This window comes from Oncorhynchus tshawytscha, linkage group LG07 (genome assembly GCF_018296145.1).
Source record: "Oncorhynchus tshawytscha isolate Ot180627B linkage group LG07, Otsh_v2.0, whole genome shotgun sequence".
Classification (NCBI taxonomy): domain Eukaryota; kingdom Metazoa; phylum Chordata; class Actinopteri; order Salmoniformes; family Salmonidae; genus Oncorhynchus; species Oncorhynchus tshawytscha.
In genome coordinates this window covers 60989728-61011787 of record NC_056435.1, presented here as the reverse complement: position 1 = coordinate 61011787, position 22060 = coordinate 60989728, and the positions used below count along the sequence as shown (strand labels likewise).

The 22060-nt window shown below is 43.8% G+C and overlaps 1 protein-coding gene across 3 annotated transcripts in view; it reads right to left on the bottom strand.

Moving 5' to 3' along the window:
• The window catches only part of LOC112246240 (vitamin D3 receptor B-like), a 101904-nt gene that overhangs the window by 45571 nt on the left and 34273 nt on the right, over window positions 1–22060 (bottom strand). For all 3 annotated transcript variants that reach the window (XM_042324770.1, XM_042324769.1, XM_042324771.1), the window contains one exon: window positions 954–1101. In XM_042324770.1, the coding sequence (XP_042180704.1) occupies window positions 954–1101 (148 nt within the window). The remainder of the gene's footprint in view (window positions 1–953; window positions 1102–22060) is intronic.

Genomic DNA, 22060 nt, shown 5'->3' with positions numbered 1-22060 from the left:
CGCATATATCCCACACACACACACAAACACCCACACGTGTAATTACTGTAAATATGTTAAGAAATATCTTCTTCCTCCTTCTCTGACACACATACAGATGTAGAATCTTAATTTGAGCCAGTTCGCTACAGCAGGAAAATAATCCTGCAGCAACAGGAAATGTGAATTATTATGTGGATTATAATTAATGGGCATTTTTCTAGAGGTTGATACATTTTTCATAAGGGAAAATCAAGTCTGAAATGTCAAAGTGGAAATAGAAAAGTTCAGAAGCCTTTTCATATCTCAAATACAACACATGTTTTACATTTCCTGCATTGTAGGAACATTCTCCTGCAATAGGATGATCAAATTAATATCCTACATCTGTAAACACGCGCACACACACACCTGCCTGAAAACAAAGTGTAAGCCAAGGGCTGCTGGGACATAAGTATGGAAAGAATACTAATTTTTCAGTCTTTGTCTTTATACATGAACTGTGTTGACACAGGCTTGTCTGAAGGAAGAACAGTACTGGCTCTCCAGCAGCATGTTTACAAGCTGTGTCTGTGTGGAGTCTGAAGTCGCTAGGGCAATGGGCCTGCCTGCTCTACTCTGAGAAGAGGTGTTACACATGAGCTGTGGAAAAATGGACCCATGCAGGAAAACAGACATGCACACATTCACACACATAGAGGAGAGGTCATTTGGTGCATCTTACTTTAAATAGTTGAGTGTACAGTACGTGTGTGTGCTTCAGCGTGTGATGAACTGTAAATGTATGCATGTCTGGGCGCTTGAACAAGCATGCATAGTATGACACAGTATGTTTGTGCGTGCTCTTATGTAAGCGTGGACGACTGGGCGTAAAGTAGCTTTCTGTGTGTGTGTGTGTGTGTGTGTGTGTGTGTGTGTATACCCACAACAAAAGGGCTTGTTGTTGCCAGGAGTGTGTGTGTGTGTGTCCGTACCTGAAGAAACCCTTGCAGCCCTCGCAGGTCATGGCATTGAAGTGGAAACCGGTGGCCTTGTCCCCACACACACCGCAGATCCGCGGTACGTTTCTGTCAAACTCCTCATTGGCCAGAGTGGAGGTACTCACAGCCGTATTTTCCATCACTACAGAGAAAGAGAGAGAGAGAGAGAGAGAGAGAGAGAGAGAAATGAACTTTTGTGACCATTGACCTGAAAAGCACACAGCGGGATTAGTCAGTATGTGACCTGTCCTATGACCTCTGGTGGATTAGTCAGTATGTGACCTGTCCAATGACCTCTGGTAGATTAGTCAGTATGTGATCGGTCTATGACCTCTGGTAGATTAGTCAGTATGTGATCGGTCTATGACCTCTGGTAGATTAGTCAGTATGTGACCTGTCCAATGACCTCTGGTGGATTAGTCAGTATGTGATCTGTCCTATGACCTCAGGTAGATTAGTCAGTATGTGACCTGTCCAATGACCTCTGGTGGATTAGTCAGTATGTGATCTGTCCTATGACCTCTGGTGGATTAGTCAGTATGTGACCTGTTTTATGACCACTGGTGGATTAGTCAGTATGTGATCTGTCCTATGACCTCTGGTGGATTAGTCAGTATGTGACCTGTTTTATGACCTCTGGTGGATTAGTCAGTATGTGACCTGTTTTATGACCTCTGGTGGATTAGTCAGTATGTGACCTGTTTTATGACCTCTGGTTGATTAGTCAGTATGTGATCTGTTTTATGAACTCAGATGGATTAGTCAGTATGTGATCTGTCCTATGACCTCTGGTGGATTAGTCAGTATGTGATCTGTTTTATGAACTCAGATGGATTAGTCAGTATGTGACCTGTTTTATGACCTCTGGTGGATTAGTCAGTATGTGATCTGTCCTATGACCTCTGGTTGATTAGTCAGTATGTGATCTGTTTTATGACCTCTGGTGGATTAGTCAGTATGTGATCTGTCCTATGAACTCTGGTGGATTAGTCAGTATGTGATCTGTCCTATGACCTCTGGTGGATTAGTCAGTATGTGATCTGTCCTATGACCTCTGGTGGATTAGTCAGTATTTGATCTGTCCTATGACCTCTGGTGGATTAGTCAGTATGTGATCTGTCTTATGACCTCCGATGGCTGCATTGTGGCTCCTGTATATACACTGCCTTCGGAAAGTATTCAGAACCCTTGACTTTTTCCACATTTTGTTACGTTACAGCCTTATTCTAAAATATATTAAAGAAATAAAAAAGAATGAGAGAAACGCCCCAAATCAGGTGTGCCAAGCTTGTAGCACAAACAGACAAGAGTATCAAAGGTTGTGTGTGTGTGTCAGGGGTGTAGGCATGGGAGCTATATTTTTTTATGCTCTTCATTTGTCTGTGTTCCAAAGAGGACATTACTTGTATTTTTAACTAAACATGCAAACACCATAGGATGGAATGCATACCAAGCAGTGCACTGGGTTTTTCATATTTTATTAAATACATGAGAACAGGTGAACTGGAATAACATTCAATCTCACGAGATGGGTTGCCAAAAAGAACTAACTGAAAGCCACACCACCAATAAGTCACAAATATGACTACATTGAGGCATATGTCACTGTGCTTCTATGGCTATATGCACCATGCCACTGCATATTTCATTTGATCATTTAGCAGACATAATCCAGAGCTTTATTCAGTCAACAGACGTATATTTATAGCTTCAATTAGCTTTAAAACAGCTAAATGTTCTATCAGCCTAATAGCAGAATGTGTAGAATAGCATGAGATTAGCTATAAAACTACAACTTTTTTGTCATTGCCCCATGGTAAAATGTGTAAAATTGCAGCAATTCGCTGCTTTACCTATAGTTCTGGCTATGCCACTGGTGTTTGTGTGTGTGTGTGTGTTTATTTTATTTATTTGTATTTATTTCACCTTTATTTAACCAGGTAGGCTAGTTGAGAACAAGTTCTCATTTGCAACTGCGACCTGGCCAAGATAAAGCATAGCAGTGTGAACAGACAACACAGAGTTACACATGGAGTAAACAATTAACAAGTCAAAAACACAGTAGAAAAAAAGAGAGTCTATATACATTGTGTGCAAAAGGCATGAGGAGGTAGGCGAATAATTACAATTTTGCAGATTAACACTGGAGTGATAAATGATCAGATGGTCATGTACAGGTAGAGATATTGGTGTGCAAAAGAGCAGAAAAGTAAATAAATAAAAACAGTATGGGGATGAGGTAGGTAAAAATGGGTGGGCCATTTACCGATAGACTATGTACAGCTGCAGCGATCGGTTAGCTGCTCAGATAGCAGATGTTTGAAGTTGGTGAGGGAGATAAAAGTCTCCAACTTCAGCGATTTTTGCAATTCGTTCCAGTCACAGGCAGCAGAGAACTGGAACGAAAGGCGGCCAAATGAGGTGTTGGCTTTAGGGATGATCAGTGAGATACACCTGCTGGGGCGCGTGCTACGGGTGGGTGTTGCCATCGTGACCAGTGAACTGAGATAAGGTGGAGCTTTACCTAGCATGGACTTGTAGATGACCTGGAGCCAGTGGGTCTGGCGACGAATATGTAGCGAGGGCCAGCCGACTAGAGCATACAGGTCGCAGTGGTGGGTGGTATAATGTGCTTTAGTGACAAAACGGATGGCACTGTGATAAACTGCATCCAGTTTGCTGAGTAGAGAGTTGGAAGCTATTTTGTAGATGACATCGCCATCGGTAGGATAGTCCGTTTTACTAGGGTAAGTTTGGCGGCGTGAGTGAAGGAGGCTTTGTTGCGGAATAGAAAGCCGACCCTAGATTTGATTTTAGATTGGAGATGTTTGATATGAGTCTGGAAGGAGAGTTTACAGTCTAGCCAGACACCTAGGTACTTATAGATGTCCACATATTCAAGGTCGGAACCATCCAGGGTGGTGATGCTAGTCAGGCGTGCGGGTGGAGGCAGCGAACGGTTGAAAAGCATGCATTTGGTTTTACTAGCGTTTAAGAGCAGTTGGAGGCCACGGAAGGAGTGTTGTATGGCATTGAAGCTCGTTTGGAGGTTAGATAGCACAGTGTCCAAGGACGGGCCGGAAGTATATAGAATGGTGTCGTCTGCGTAGAGGTGGATCAGGGAATCACCCGCAGCAAGAGCAACATCATTGATATATACAGAGAAAAGAGTCGGCCCGAGTTGAACCCTGTGGCACCCCATAGAGACTGCCAGAGGACCGGACAGCATGCCCTCCGATTTGACACACTGAACTCTGTCTGCAAAGTAGTTGGTGAACCATGCACGGCAGTCATCAGAAAAACCGAGGCTACTGAGTCTGCCGATAAGAATATGGTGATTGACAGAGTCGAAAGCCTTGGCAAGGTCGATGAAGACGGCTGCACAGTACTGTCTTTTATCGACAGCGGAGAAGGTACGGTGGGATTCGAGATGGTCAGTGACCTGTTTGTTGACTTGGCTTTCGAAGACCTTAGATAGGCAGGGCAGGATGGATATAGGTCTGTTTGGGTCCAGGGTGTCTCCCCCTTTGAAGAGGGGGATGACTGCGGCAGCTTTCCAAACCTTGGGGATCTCAGACGATATGAAAGAAAGGTTGAACAGGCTGGTAATAGGGGTTGCGACAATGGCGGCGGATAGTTTCAGAAATAGAGGGTCCAGATTGTCAAGCCCAGCTGATTTGTACGGGTCCAGGTTTTGCAGCTCTTTCATAACATCTGCTTTCTGGATTTGGCTAAAGGAGAACCTGGAGAGGCTTGGGCGAGTAGCTGCGGGGGGCGGAGCTGTTGGCCGAGGTTGGAGTAGCCAGGCGGAAGGCATGGCCAGCCGTTGAGAAATGCTTGTTGAAGTTTTCGATAATCATGGATTTATCGGTGGTGACCGTGTTACCTAGCCTCAGTGCAGTGGGCAGCTGGGAGGGGGTGCTCTTGTTCTCCATGGACTTCACAGTGTCCCAGAACATTTTGGAGTTGGAGCTACAGGATGCAAATTTCTGCCTGAAGAAGCTGGCCTTAGCTTTCCTGACTGACTGCGTGTATTGGTTTCTAACTTCCCTGAAAAGTTGCATATCGCGGGGATTATTCGATGCTATTGCAGTCCGCCACAGGATGTTTTTGTGCTGGTCGAGGGCAGTCAGGTCTGGAGTGAACCAAGGGCTATATCTGTTCTTAGTTCTGCATTTTTTGAACGGAGCATGCTTATCTAAAATGGTGAGGAAGTTACTTTTAAAGAATGACCAGGCATCCTCAACTGACGGGATGAGGTCAATGTCCTTCCAGGATACCCGGGCCAGGTCGATTAGAAAGGCCTGCTCACAGAAGTGTTTTAGGGAGCGTTTGACAGTGATGAGGGGTGGTCGTTTGACTGCGGCTCCGTAGCGGATACAGGCAATTAGGCAGTGATCGCTGAGATCCTGGTTGAAGACAGCGGAGGTGTATTTAGAGGGCCAGTTGGTCAGGATGACGTCTATGAGGGTGCACTTGTTTACAGATTTAGGGTTGTACCTGGTGGGTTCCTTGATGATTTGTGTGAGATTGAGGGCATCTAGCTTAGATTGTAGGACTGCCGGGGTGTTAAGCATATCCCAGTTTAGGTCACCTAACAGAACAAACTCTGAAGCTAGATGATCAATTCACAAATGGTGTCCAGGGCACAGCTGGGAGCTGAGGGGGGTCGGTAGCAGGCGGCAACAGTGAGAGACTTATTTCTGGAGAGAGTCATTTTTAAAATTAGTAGTTCGAGCTGTTTGGGTATGGACCTGGAAAGTATGACATTACTTTGCAGGCTATCTCTGCAGTAGACTGCAACTCATCCCCCTTTGGCAGTTCTATCTTGACGGAAAATGTTATAGTTGGGTATGGAAATCTCAGAATTTTTGGTGGCCTTCCTGAGCCAGGATTCAGACACGGCAAGGACATCAGGGTTAGCAGAGTGTGCTAAAGCAGTGAGTAAAACAAACTTAGGGAGGAGGCTTCTGATGTTGACATGCATGAAACCAAGGTTTTTTCGATCACAGAAGTCAACAAATGAGGGTGCCTGGGGACATGCAGGGCCTGGGTTTACCTCCATATCACCCGCGGAACAGAGGAGGAGTAGTATGAGGTTGCGGATAAAGGCTATCAAAACTGGTCGCCTAGAGCGTTGGGGACAGAGAATAAAAGGAGCAGATTTCTGGGCATGGTAGAATATATTCAGGGCATAATGCGCAGACAGGGGTATGGTGGGGCGCGGGTACAGCGGAGGTAAGCCCAGGCACTGGGTGATGATAAGAGAGGTTGTATCTCTGGACATGCTGGTTGTAATGGGTGAGGTTACCGCATGTGTGGGAGGTGGGACAAAGGAGGTATCAGGGGTATGAAGAGTGGAACTAGGGGCTCCATTGTAAACTAAAACAATGATAACTAACCTGAACAACAGTATACAAGGCATATTGACATTTGAGAGAGACATACAGCGAGGCATACAGTAATCACAGGTGTAGAATTGGGAGAGCTAGCTAAAACAGTAGGTGAGACAACAACAGCTAATCAGCTAGCACAACAACAGCAGGTAAAATGGCGTTGACTAGGCAACGGGAGGGTCGGATTAACTACACACAGCGCCTGAGTGTGGCTGGGGCCGACAGATAAAACATAAACAAGCAGAATGGAGTACCGTGATTAATGGACAGTCCAGCATGCATCAGCTATGTAGCCAAGTGATCAGTGTCCAGGGGGCAGCGGTGGATGGGGCAGGGAAGCTAGACTGGCGAGTATTATCCAGGTTAAAAAAACTGGCTGGCTATGCAGAAGGTAAAAGCCGCTAGCAGTGGCTAACAATGACTAAATATCTTGTAGCTAGTTAGCTGGTTAGCTTCTGGAGGTTCTTGAATGTGTTCTAAAAATTAAAAATAATAGCGATTCCGTATCACATTGGGTGAGGCAGGTTACCGGAAGGTATAATCTAATTAAAAATCGAAAAGAGATTTAAAGTAAATATGGGTCCAGTGAGTGGTTGGGCTGGCTGGGGACGCGGCGATTCAGACAGTTAGCAGGCCTGTGCTAACATGCTAACAGTTAGTAGGCCGGGGCTAAACAAGCTAGCAGTTAACGGACCGGGGCTAAACAAGCTAGAAGTTAGCAGGCCGAATTAGCAAGCAAGCCGATAGCAAGGGCTAGAAAGTTAGCCTTTGGGGGACATCGCGATGGGGTGAGTCTGTTTATGCCTCTTCATGCGGTGACATCGATAGACCGGTCGTGGGTCCGGATATTGTAGCCCAGGAGTATGCTTCAGTGGTAGCACAGCAGCTCTGGCCGGGCTAGCTTCAAGCTAAGTGGATGGAAACGCTAGCCAGGAGTAATCATCCGGGGTTGCGGTTAGCTAGTTGAAGATCCAGCTGAAAATGTTCCGTTTGCGGTGGGAATCCGGGGATAAAAATAATAGGTCCGTTATGCTCTGGTTAGAGTCTCGTTGTTCGAACTGGCGAGAGCTTTCCGAGCTAAAGGTTAGCTGATGACCGGTTAGCTGATGACCGCTAGCAATGCTTTGCTGACTGATAGCTGGTAGTTAGCTGGCTAGCTTCAGTTGAGGGGTTCCGGATCCGAAGTAAATATAAATACTTTAGAAAAAAAAGCAGATCCACGCTACATTGGGTGAGGCGGGTTGCAGGAGAGTATTTAGATGTTGAGGTTTAGCAAAATGTTTTAAAAGATATGCGAAGAAAAATATGTTTAAAAAAACGATATATACAAGGGACACGACACGACAAGACGTCTGACTGCTACGCCATCTTGTGTGTGTGTGTGTGTGTGTGTGTGTGTGTCAGAGAAGAAGGTAGTACATTTCCAGGTGCAAATTGTTTGACGTAACGAGTCTTATTTCTTGCCCAAAATGTTATAGTCAACGCAGAACAGTGTCACAGGCCACCAGTTGCCAAAATCCCACAGGCAAGTCACGTTTGCTAGAAACCTTTTCAGCAACAGTGTGAGAGTTGTCTTTCTCCTGATAAAATCAAAGACTTCAGGTGATTCGATACCTTCAGAACGCAGTAATTGACGTGTTAGGCCGAGGTGACTCAAAACCCAGATCCACATTTTGTAAACATGTTTCTGATGGCCTAACCCTCAATACCATGGACCTCCACTCACATGAAGCAAACATTCAAAGGCCAAATCTTCGTCCTCCAAATAAAGACAAAAAACAGGGTAAGAAGGTAAGAGGCCACTTTATGTAGGCTGTGTTGACATTTTGTCAGTAAAACGGCCTGTATCTATACTGCCATTATCATGGAGTCTTCGGTTGACACAGTGGAGAGGTGAACTCCAGTGTCTTCGTCTGCCTGGGGGCTTAGAAAATGACCCAACGGATTACACGACAAAGAGTTACATTTGATTACATAGTGCACAGTGTATCTACTTCACTTAAGCATGTCACTGAAAGAGTAGCATCACAACCACGAGAGTAGCATCTCCACCTCAAGAGTAGCATCCTCCACCGCACGAGTAGCATTTCTACCACAAGAGTAGCATCCTCCACCGCACAAGTAGCATTTCTACCACAAGAGTAGCATCCTCCACCGCAAGAGTAGCATCTCCACCACAAGAGTAGCATCCTCCACCGCAAGAGTAGCATCTCCACCTCAAGAGTAGCATCCTCCACCGCACGAGTAGCATTTCTACCACAAGAGTAGAATCCTCCACCGCAAGAGTAGCATCTCCACCACAAGAGTAGCATCCTCCACCGCAGGAGTAGCATCTCCACCTCAAGAGTAGCATCCTCCACTGCACGAGTAGCATTTCTACCACAAGAGTAGCATCCTCCACCGCAAGAGTAGCATTTCTACCACAAGAGTAGCATCCTCCACCGCAAGAGTAGCATCCCCACCGCAAGAGTAGCATCCTCCACCTCAAGAGTAGCATCCCCCACCTCAAGAGTAGCATCCCCCACCTCAAGAGTTCTCCACCACAAGAGTAGCATCCCCACAAGAGTAGCATCTCCACCTCAGAGTAGCATCTCCACCTCCAGAGTAGCATCTCCACCTCAAGAGTAGCATCTCCACCTCAAGAGTAGCACCTCCACTCCCGCAAGAGTAGCATCTCCACCTCCAGAGTAGCATCTCCACCTCAAGAGTAGCATCCTCCACCTCAAGAGTAGCATCCTCCACCTCAAGATTAGCATCCTCCACCGCACGAGTAGCATCCTCCACCTCAAGAGTAGCATCTTCACCTCAAGAGTAGCATCTCCACCTCAAGAGTAGCATCTCCACCTCAAGAGTAGCATCCCCCACCTCAAGAGTCATCCTCACCTCAAGATAGCATCCTCCACCGCACGAGTAGCATCCTCCACCACAAGAGTAGCATCCTCCACCTCAAGAGTAGAATCTCCACCTCAAGAGTAGCATCTCCACCTCAAGAGTAGAATCTCCACCTCAAGAGTAGCATCTCCACCGCAAGAGTCCCCCACCTCAAGAGTAGCATCCCCCACATCAAGAGTAGCACCTCCAAGAGTAGCATCCCCCACCTCAAGAGTAGCATCTCCACCTCAAGAGTAGCATCCCCCACCTCAAGAGTAGCAGCCCCCACCTCAAGAGTAGCAGCCCCCACCTGAAGAGTAGCAGCCCCCACCTCAAGAGTAGCATATCCACCTCAAGAGTAGCATCTCCACCTCAAGAGAATCCCCCACCTCAGAAGCATCTCCACCGCAAGAGTAGCATCTCCACCTCAAGAGTAGCATCTCCACCTCAAGAGTAGCATCTCCACCTCAAGAGTAGCATCTCCACCTCAAGAGTAGCATCCCCACCTCAAGAGTAGCATCTCCACCTCAAGAGTAGCATCCCCACCTCAAGAGTAGCATATACACTGCCATCTCCACCTCAAGAGTAGAATCCCCCACCTCAAGCCCCCACCTCAAGAGTAGCATCTCCAGCGCAAGAGTAGCATCTCCACCTCAAGAGTAGCATCTCCACCTCAAGAGTAGCATCTCCACCTCAAGAGTAGCATCTCCACCTCAAGAGTAGCATCTCCACCTCAAGAGTAGAATCCCCCACCTCAAGAGTAGCATCTCCACCTCAAGAGTAGCATCTCCACCTCAAGAGTAGCATATACACCGCAAGAGTAGCATCTCCACCTCAAGAGTAGCATCTTCACCGCAGGGGTAGCATCCCCACCGCAAGGGTAGCGTTTCCTCCACCACCACCTCAGAGTGAAAATAAAGCCGAGGCAGAGATGGAGGGATGGAGGAAGGAGGGATAGAGGGGAGACAAAGAAGGGTGACAATCTCAATACTGTACTGATGTGAATATAAACACACTTACAAATCATGAGCAATGAGGTAAGGAGGCAAGCTGAATAATGTAAGCTGTTTTGACAGAGCTCTCCATCACCACTTGCAGCAAAGTGAATACACCAGAGGTGTCTGAAAGACTGGGTGCTAAACTCCTCCAAAACACATATGGGGCTGTATGTATCAAACATGACAGAGTAGGATCAGTTTTGCCTTTTAGCTCACAATCAATAAGATTACATGGATGCTCTATAGATACAAATGTAAAACGTGATAATATGTGTTTGCTAAAAATATTTGAGAAACATCCATTGAAGCTTAGATTTATTAGGATCCCCATTAGCCAACGCCAATGGCAACAGCTAGTCTTACTGGGGACTGTGAATAGACCCCTGGTGGTATGTTTAGTGGCGTAAGTGTTAGACTTGGGCGCTATCCCATATATACTGTATACCGGGGAATTTGGAAAAAGCCACAGGATAGAGTTTTTCAATACCATCAATACCGTTGAAAGTATTTATTTAAAGTTTTTAAATACATTTTAATATTTGTAGCAACTCTTTAAGTAAATACCTGGAGTCAACTTGTGCAATGTGTTAGAAGATGAAGCAGATTGCGATCTTCATTTGACCTGTCTCATTATTTTACATTATGAAGCTTACCGTAGTTCCCCAGAACCGTTTAGTCCAAAATCACATTCGGTAGCTCCTACCTATATACAGTTGAAGTCGGAAGTTTACATACACACATATATATTATATAGAGTATGGGGAACATAATCACTATAATGAAATATGTGGCCCAATAGGCAATAAGACACTCAAAAACCACAGCCACAGCATGTCATAGCAAACGTAACATACACATAGGCTATGCTAATACATTGTACGCCTGAGGTATATACAGTGGGGCAAAAAAGTATTTAGTCAGCCACCAATTGTGCAAGTTCTCCCACTTAAAAAGATGAGAGAGGCCTGTAATTTTCATCACAGCTACACTTCAACTATGACAGACAAATTGAGAAGAAAAAAAATCCAGAAAATCACATTGTAGGATTTTGAATGAATTTATTTGCAAATTATGGTGGAAAATAAGTATTTGGTCAATAACAAAAGTTTATCTCAATACTTTGTTATATACCCTTTGTTGGCAATGACAGAGGTCAAACGTTTTCTGTAAGTCTTCACAAGGTTTTCACATACTGTTGCTGGTATTTTGGCCCATTCCTCCATGCAGATCTCCTCTAGAGCAGTAATGTTTTGGGGCTGTTGCTGGGCAACACGGACTTTCAACTCCCTCCAAAGATTTTCTTTGGGGTTGAGATCTGGAGACTGGCTAGGCCACTCCAGGACCTTGAAATACTTCTTACGAAGCCACTCCTTCGTTGCCCGGGCGGTGTGTTTGGGATCATTGTCATGCTGAAAGACCCAGCCACGTTTCATCTTCAATGCCCTTGTTGATGGAAGGAGGTTTTCACTCAAAATCTTACAATACATGGCCCCATTCATTCTTTCCTTTACACGGATCAGTCATCCTGGTCCCTTTGCAGAAAAACAGCCCCAAAGCATGATGTTTCCACCCCCATGCTTCACAGTAGGTATGGTGTTCTTTGGATGCAACTCAGCATTCTTTGTCCTCCAAACATGACGAGTTGAGTTTTTACCAAAAAGTTATATTTTGGTTTCATCTGACCATATGACATTCTCCCAATCTTCTTCTGGATCATCCAAATGCTCTCTAGTAAACTTCAGACGGGCCTGGACATGTACTGGCTTAAGCAGGGGGACAAGTCTGGCACTGCAGGATTTGAGTCCCTGGCGGCGTAGTGTGTTACTGATGGTAGGCTTTGTTACTTTGGTCCCAGCTCTCTGCAGGTCATTCACTAGGTCCCCCCGTGTGGTTCTGGGATTTTTGCTCACCGTTCTTGTGATCATTTTGACCCCACGGGATGAGATCTTGCGTGGAGCCCCAGATCGAGGGAGATTATCAGTGGTCTTGTATGTCTTCCATTTCCTAATAATTGCTCCCACAGTTGATTTCTTCAAACCAAGCTGCTTACCTATTGCAGATTCAGTCTTCCCAGCCTGGTGCAGGTCTACAATTTTGTTTCTGGTGTCCTTTGACAGCTCTTTGGTCTTGGCCATAGTGGAGTTTGGAGTGTGACTGTTCGAGGTTGTGGACAGGTGTCTTTTATACTGATAACAAGTTCAAACAGGTGCCATTCATACAGGTAACGAGTGGAGGACAGAGGAGCCTCTTAAAGAAGAAGTTACAGGTCTGTGAGAGCCAGAAATCTTGCTCGTTTGTAGGTGACCAAATACTTATTTTCCACCATAATTTGCAAATAAATTCATTAAAAATCCTACAATGTGATTTTCTAGATTTTTCTCTCTCATTTTGTCTGTCATAGTTGAAGTGTACCTATGATGAAAATTACAGGCCTCTCTCATCTTTTTAAGTGGGAGAACTTGCACAATTGGTGGCTGACTAAATACTTTTTTGCCCCACTGTATACACAGTTGAAGTCAGAAGTTTACATACACTTAGATTGGAGTCATTAAAACTCCACAAATTTCTTGTTAACAAACTATAGTTTTGGCAAGTCGGTTAGGACATCGACTTTGTGCATGACACAAGTAACTTTTCCAACAACAAAGACAGATTATTTCACTGTATCACAATTTCAGTGGGTCAGAAGTTTACATACACTAAGTTGACTGTGCCTTTAAACAGCTTGGAAAATTCCCCAAAATTATGTCATGGCTTTAGAAGCTTCTGATAGGCTAATTGACATAATTTCAGTGAATTGGAGGTGTACCTGTGGATGTATTTCCAGGCTTACCTTCAAATTCAGTGCCTCTTTGCTTTACATCATGGGAAAATCAAAAGAAATTAGCCAAGACCTCAGGAAAAAAAGTTGACCTCCACAAGTCTGGTTCATCCTTGGGAGCAAATTCCAAGCGCCTGAAGGTACCACGTTCATCTGTACAAACAATAGTACGCAAGTATAAACACCATGGGACCATGGGACCACGCAGCCTTCATACCGCTCAGGAAGAGATGCATTCTGAATCCTAGAGATGAACGTACTATGGTGCAAAAAGTGTAAATCAATCCCAGAACAACAGCAAAGGACCTTGTGAAGATGCTGGAGGAAACAGGTACAAAAGTATCTATATCCACAGTAAAACGAGTCCTATATCGACATAACCTGAAAGGCTGCTCAGCAAGGAAGAAGCCACTGCTCCAAAACCGCCATAAAAAAGCCAGACCATCAACGTGTTCAACAGCCAAACCATTTATTACTAGATTCAGCTGAAGTGTAGAACTTCTGGAAGGATTTCTACCAAATACAATGACCTTTAAAAAGATGATCCAGCCTAGGTTTACAGAATTTGACCACTAAGCCAGTGGAACTGCATAATTAGTGTTACTGCATAAAAACATCCTCAGATGAAAAGGGAATCACGCTGATAAATACAGACTGGGTGTGGGCTGTATGAGGGAAAGATGCATCCTCAGAAAAATGAACACATATTTGTGGGAATATGGCTAAAAGATGGCCTGAGCTAGCCTTTGCTATGCAAACCTTGGCAAAGAAAGACCCAATGTCAACGAGTAACCACTTTACAGAACCACAACTATGAGGCAGATTGTTTTTACAACGATGAACGGCAGAAGAGCTAGAAGCTTGACTCAACACCGTAATGCAGAATGCAGCTCTACTCAACCCTATAACACGAGATTGGAAGAGCCAGTCAATATCACGGCCCAGATAGTGAGCAATACTCAATACCATGACACAGCATGAGACTTCTAATACCATGAGACTTCTACTCCCATGACACAGAATGAGACTTCTACTACCATGACACAGCATGAGACTTCTACTACCATGACACAGCATGAGACTTCTAATACCATGAGACTCCTACTACCATGACACAGCATGAGACTTCTACTCCCATGACACAGCACGGGACTTTTACAACCATGACACAGCATGAGACTTCTACTACCATGACACAGCACGAGACTTTTACAACCATGACACAGCACGAGACTTTTACAACCATGACACAGCATGAGACTTCTACTACCATGATACAGCATGAGACTTCTACTACCATGACACAACATGAGACTTCTACTACCATGAGACGTCTACTCCCATGACACAGCATGAGACTTCTACTACCATGACACAGCATGAGACTTCTACTACCATGAGACTTCTACTACCATGACACAGCATGAGACTTCTACTCCCATGACACAGCATGATACTTCTAATACCATGAGACCTCTACTACCATGAGACTTCTACTACCATGACACAGCATGAGACTTCTACTCCCATGAAACAGCATGAGACTTCTACTACCATGACACAGCATGACACTTCTACTACCATGATACAGCATGAGACTTCTACTACCATGATACAGCATGAGACTTCTACTACCATGACACAACATGAGACTTCTACTACCATAAGACTTCTACTCCCATGACACAGCATGAGACTTCTACTATCATGACACAGCATGAGACTTCAACTACCATGACACAGCATGAGATTTCTACTACCATGACACAGCATGAGATTTCTACTACCATGACACAGCATGAGATTTCTACTACCATGACACAGCATGAGACTTCTACTCATCAACACCACCAGGGCCAGAAACTATCTTTGGCCAGAAACTACCAGCCACTCAGATTATTTACCAAACAAAATAGTTTTTTTGCCATAATTACAACAAAAACAGATGAGCACGCTTAGAAATGCTTCTAAAACAAGAAATGCATTACTAGTAAGAAGTAATGTGATATATTACTCAATTTAATATTCTGTGACCTTTGTCTTTTCTCCAAAATATCACAGATGAGAAAAACAAATTCAGCTGCACCTTTAAGGGGTAATGAGGCCTCTCTAATCCTCATTTGTGCCTGTGACAATCTCACTAGTAGAGGCCAATGATGTATCTTTGCTAGCAGTGGAAGCAAACTCAAACTTTGAAAATCAACCTACCGTGTCAACAAAACAATGTAAATAGCCAAGAAACACGAAGACAAAGTTTTAAACTTTAGAAGACTTTGGAGTAAATTTGACCAACTTTCATATCTGTGCGCATTTCTTCTAAAAACAAATCTTTCAGCACTCCACTCACAGTGCGCAGCTCCCCAGACAGGTGGTGTTTCTGCGCAAGGTTGTGTTACAGTGGTGACAGGACTGGGCCTTATGGTGGAAAAGTCAAAGTTATATCTTCTATTTTCCCCAGATTATTTTACCGTACAGATATTGTGTTGCTCGCCCCCCACCCCAGCTCAACTCCCACATAACCCTCACCTTCCACAAGTGCAGTGGTAAAAGTACACACAAAGGGTTAATGGTCACAGAGAACGACAACACGCTGCACCAAGCCACCGGGGGCCATTTTAGGGCAGGTGACTAATTGGCAAAGAGTGGGACCAAAGCCTATCAATCATACATTAAACATTAATATGTTTAAAGAGCACTAGGTCTATATGGTAACTTCATAATATGGCTTATATGTGGCCAAATATAGATAAGGACAGTATTTAGCCTACAATATGATCGAAACGATGGATGTTACGAAAGAACAACAATCAAACCATATCATGGAAAAGTACACAGTAATATAGTCAAGTGTAGCCCAGTGTTTAGACCTCTAACAAAATAGTTTAAAGACTTAGGCCTTTCTAGTTACAAAAATGATATTACCGATGCATTATGTGTAGTCCACATGAAGGCTCTGTTTAACATACATTTAACCTCAAAAACAGGACATTCCCAATGCAAACAGGATTACAGAATGAAAATACAGTGTCAACTTTCCAGGTCAGAAGTTCCTTAATAACACTGATTTCATGGGGAAAATGGCTTCTTTTAGTGACAATAAACAGTTGACATCAGAGACTGTCTCACGTACAGTGCAAAGCGGGAGGTCATCCGGACTCCTGCGGAGTTTTTGAATGGTTCGCCATTTGAACATATCCTATATACTTATAATACCACAACCCAACATTAGGTTAGCAACACGTAGGCAACAACCACACATACACACAGCACATACTTAGGTCTAACTTTCTTGACTGACCCCCAAATCAGTGAACACCTATTATGAAAATATTATTAATTACTTCCTAAATATCATTCTACTCAGAGAAAGTCGATCAATTGCGATTCCATTTGTCTTTGACAATCTATTACACTAAACTCACAATAGCAAACAGAGGAGCTCTAAATAATGAATGAGTGCACAATTAGAGCGAATCCACTGCCATTCGAGTGGACACACAGAACACAGTGAATAATATTAAGAAAATCTGGTGCCCCCATCGTAACTTTCCCAGTATAGATTAATTAATATGCATATGATGTATGGTCTGGCCAGACATTGGAGCAGTATCAATCAAAGTTCCTAATATAAACTGACTATACCAAACATTAGGAACACCTTCCTACTAGTTAAACCCCCTTTTGCCCTCAGGACAGCCTCAATTTGTTGAGGAATGGACTCTACAAGGAGTCGAAAACTTTCCACAGGGATGCTGGCCCACGTTGACTCCAATCCCAGTGTTGTGTCAAGTTGGCTGGATTTCCTTTTGGTGGTGGACCATTCTTGATCGACACAGGAGACTGTTGAGTGTGGAAAAACCAAGCAGCGTTACAGTGCTTGAGACAAACCAGTGAGCCTGGCACCTACACTGAACAAAAATATAAATGGAACATGCAACAACCTCAAAGATTTTACTGAGTTACAGTAATCAGTCAATTGAAATATATTCATTAGGCCCTAATCTATGGATTTCCCATGAATGGGAATACAGATATGCATCTGTTGGTCACAGATATCTTAAAAGGTAGGGGTGTGGATCAGAAGATCAGTCTGTATCTGGTGTGACCACCATTTGCCTCATGCAGCACAACACATCTCCTTGCTGTCCCCAGTCCACCTGGCCGTGCTGCTGCTCCAGTTTCAAATGTTCTGCCTGCGGCTATGGAATCCTGACCTGTTCACCGGACGTGCTGCCTGTCCCAGACCTATTATTTGACCATGCTGGTCATTTATGAACATTTGAACATCTTGGCCATGTTCTGTTATAATCTCCACCCGGCACAGCCAGAAGAGGACTGGCCACCCCTCATAGCCTGGTTCCTCTTTAGGTTTCTTCCTAGGTTTTGGCCTTTCTAGGGAGTTTTTCCAAGCCACCGTGCTTCTACACCTGCATTGCTTGCTGTTTGGGGTTTTAGGCTGGGTTTCTGTACAGCACTTTGAGATATCAGCTGATGTACGACGGGCTATATAAATAAATTTGATTTGATTTTGATCATTCACATATAATTGGCTGTTGATTGTGGCCTGTGGAATACTCCTCTTTAATGGCTGTGTGAACGAATTGCAAAAATCGCTGAAGTTGGAGACTTTTATCTCCCTCACCAACTTCAAACATCTGCTATCTGAGCAGCTAACCGATCGCTGCAGCTGTACATAGTCTATCGGTAAATAGCCCACCCATTTTTACCTACCTCATCCCCATACTGTTTTTATTTATTTACTTTTCTGCTCTTTTGCACACCAATATCTCTACCTGTACATGACCGTCTGATCATTTATCACTCCAGTGTTAATCTGCAAAATTGTAATTATTCGCCTACCTCCTCATGCCTTTTGCACAAAATGTATATAGACTCTCCTTTTTTCTACTGTGTTATTGACTTGTTAATTGTTTACTCCATGTGTAACTCTGTGTTGTCTGTACACACTGCTATGCTTTATCTTGGCCAGGTCGCAGTTACAAATGAGAACTTGTTCTCAACTAGCCTACCTGGTTAAATAAAGGTGAAATAAAAAATAAAATAAAAAGTGAAGTTGCTGGATATTGGCAGGAACTGGTACTCGCTGTCGTACACATTGATCCAGAGCATCCCAAACATGCTCAATGGGGGACATGTCTGGTGAGTATGCAGGTGATGGCGGTGGATAAATGGCATGACAATGGGCCATCAGCAAACAGCTCGCCCACACAACACCATACACGGTACAGTTGACACTGGGATTCATCCGAGAAGAGCACACTTCTCCAGCGTGCCAGTGGACATCAAAGGTGAGCATTTGACCACTGAAGTTACGAAGTTGAACTGCAGTCAGGTCAAGACGATGAGCACGCAGACGAGCCTCCCTGAGACGGTTTCTGACCTTTTGTGCAGAAATTCTCCGATTTGTGCAAACCCACAGTTTCATCAGCTGTATGGGTGGCTGATCTCAAGATGATCCAGCAGGTGAAGAAGCCGGATGTAGAGGTCCTGGGCTGGCGTGGTTACAGGTGGTCTGTGGTTCTGAGGCGGGTTGGACGCACTACCAAATTCTCTAAAACGATGTTGCTAGAGAAATTAACTTTCAGCAATGTGGCAACAGCTCTGGTGGACATTCCTGTAGTTAGCATGCCAATTGAATTATGGCATAGTGTTGTGTGACAAAATTGCACATTTTAAAGTAGGATATTTTAGAATAAACCGGTATTGATGCACAGACCGGTTTGGGTTTTTACTTTACCTTCTATACCGGTATTTGAATGTTTGCTTTGTTAAATGTGATATCTCGTGTGTAACGTACATTTTTATAGTTCACTTTACTACTTGAGTCATCTCTCTCCGCTCTCTCTCCATGCCGCTTTCCACACAGACCTAGCTCTGCCTCCTGTGACTCAAGGAGCGCATTTATTGCTGCTCAACCACGAGACAGTTCCTTTCAGTCTGCATGGTCAATGCAGCACATGCAACAATGTTGATTACAACGATGCTGTTTTCACTTTGCTTCTTAACGTCTCTAGGCTAGGAGGTGGTATTTTCACGTCCGGATGAAAAGCGCGCCCAAAGTAAACTGCCTACTACTCAGACCCAGAAGCTAGGATATGCACAATATTAGTAGATTTGGATAGAAGTTTCTAAAACTGTTTGAATGATGTCTGTGAGTATAACAGAACTTATTTGGCAGGCGAAACCCCGAGGACAAACCATCCAGGAAAATGTTTTTTTTTTGAGGTCACTCTCTTTTCAATTACTTTTCTATGGGGGGGGATCTAGATTTCTAAGGCACTTGCTTGCAGTTCCTATCGCTTCCACTGGATGTCAACAGTCTTTAAGAAATTGGTTGATGTTTTTCCTATGTGTAATGAAGATGTAGGGCTGTTCAGAATGAGGGTCGAGTCTAGTGTACTGTTTTTTAGGGGCACATGACCTGAAAGCTCCACTTTGTTTTTATCTGTTATTGAACACAGTTTATCCCGTCTTAAATTTGATCAATTATTTACGTAAAAAAATACCTAAAGTTGTATTAGGAAAGTTGTTTGAAATGTTTGGACAAAGATTACAGGTAACTTATTAGATATTTTGTAGTCATGTTGCGCGAGTTGGAACCGGTGTTTTTCTGGATCAAACGCGCCAAATAAATGGACATTTTGGATATATAACGACGAAATTAATCGAACAAAAGGACCATTTGTGATGTTTAAGGGACATATTGGAGTGCCAACAGAAGAAGCTCCTCAAAGGTAAGGCATGAATTATATCGTTATTTCTGAGTTGTGTGTCGCGCCTGGCGGATGAAATATGATTGTCTGTGTTTGTTTGATGGGGTGCTGTCCTCAGATAACAGCATGGTTTGCCGTAAAGTATTTTTCAAATCTGACACGGTGGCTGGATTAAGAAGAAGTAAAGCTTTAATTTGGTGTATTACACTTGTGATTGTATGAAAGTTAAATATTTCTAATAATTTAATATGAATTTGGCGCTCTGCCATTTCACCGGATGTTGTCAAATCGATCCCGTTATCGGGATTTGATCCCTAAGAAGTTTTAATATAAATGTTCTATAATTACACTATTAGTTTGTCTTTCTTACATCGGCAAACAGCTAGTTTGTCTTTTCTTAGCAAGTTGGGCCTAAATTTGGTTAGCCGCTAATGCTAATCGCTAACTAGCTAATAAATATATTGAGTCAGAGCAAGCTGTACAGCCTGATAATACCAGTGATGGTGTAGACCTGAATCAGCATGTTGTTTGTGTAACAGTATCTTCTAAATCAAGGAGCTAAGAGAAACATTCAATGTAGTAGTGATGGGTCGTTTGCGAACAAGTCGGCTCTAAGTAGGTGATTGTTGGGAGCCGGCTCGCATATCAGAAGAACCAAATCTATTTATAAAAATATAAAATAATTCAGATTTGAATAATCAAAAGATTTAAATGAATACAGTTAACTAATTCAAAGAACGAAAGGTAAATAAAATAATATAGGCCTAAATGATCAAGCGCACACATTTGTTCTGACTGTCTGCTCACACTAACAGCCTCACCTGTTGTTCCTGTCAATCAGACAAGCAGTGTCAACCAATGAACCAAAGATGCATGAGGGAGGGCTCACTCACAGTCACACACTTAGCAGCCCAGGAGAGAGAGGAAGGACAGCTGTGGAAACAACAGCTGGAAAATGAGTCGGAAGCACAGCAGCATTTGAATGCATTTTAATAATGTAGCCAATGTTAGAGCACAGTGTAGAATTTGCCAAAACCAAATCTCATATAAAGCCGGTTCTACGCACAACCTACACCGGCATATGCGAACTGTACACCCAACTGTGAAGCTAGCTGTAGCAGAGCTTCGAGAAACTAGCGGGCCTGCTAGTGATAGTGGTGGAGCCAGAACCTCCACACGTGGAGATGTATCCACTCAGTCAAGTAGGCCTACTCCGCGACCCACAACAATGCAGTCTTCTATGGACCAGTTTATGCCAATGTCTGTAGCAAAACAAGGCCAAATTGATATTGCATTGGCTAAAATGATTGCCACCGATTTCCAGCCATTTTCGATCGTGGAGGACAGAGGTTGTAGAAATTAGAGCAATGGTCTAAATCCAATGTACACCAAGCAGGAAAACCCTTTCAAATCACCTATTCCACAACTGTATGAGAGCACACAGGCTTCAGTGTGGGAAAGAGTCCAAAAAGTTACTGCAGTTTTCCTTACCACTGACTGCTGGACATCAAGGGTAACCACTTCTTACATGTCGGTTACATGTCACTTCATTGAAGATTTTTCGATGTCTAGCTGTCTTCTGGACTGCTTTGAGTTCAGTGACAGACACACCTCAGAGAACTTGGCAGAGGCCAGAGTGGCCAGAGAATGGCAAGTAAATGGAAAAGTGGTCTGTTGTGTTAGCGACAATGCAGCTAACATATCCAAAGCCATGAAAATGTTTATATGGTCCCATCATCCATGTCTTGCCCACACAATCAACCTAATTGTAAGAGATGCTCTGAAGGTGATGAAGCCCACTGTGGACAAAGTGAAAGTAGCTGTAGAATACTTCCACAGGAGCACAGTAGGTGCTGAAGAACTAAAGTCTGCACAAGACTGCACTACAAGGTGGAATTCAATATTTTATATGTTGAAGTGGTTTCTTGAGTCAAAGGATGCCATAATCTCTACCCTGTCCATTTTCATTGCACCTGTTGATGCTCTGACCCAAGAGGAATGGGAGGTGGTGGAGGAGGTGTGCAGAGTCCTGGAACCCTTTGAGCAGGTCACTGTGGACATCAGTGGAGAGAGGTACAGTAAGCAGTTATTACTACATCATTATTTAATATTATACATTATATATGTATATGAGCAGTAGATGAGAATGTAGTATCAGTAGACAAAACATGAACCTGAACTAATAAGTTACTGTTCTCTCTTTTCAGCTATGTGACAGCCTCAAAAATTATACTCCTATGTGAGGGTCTGCAGCGAATCACAGCCAGCCGCCAGAGAGAAG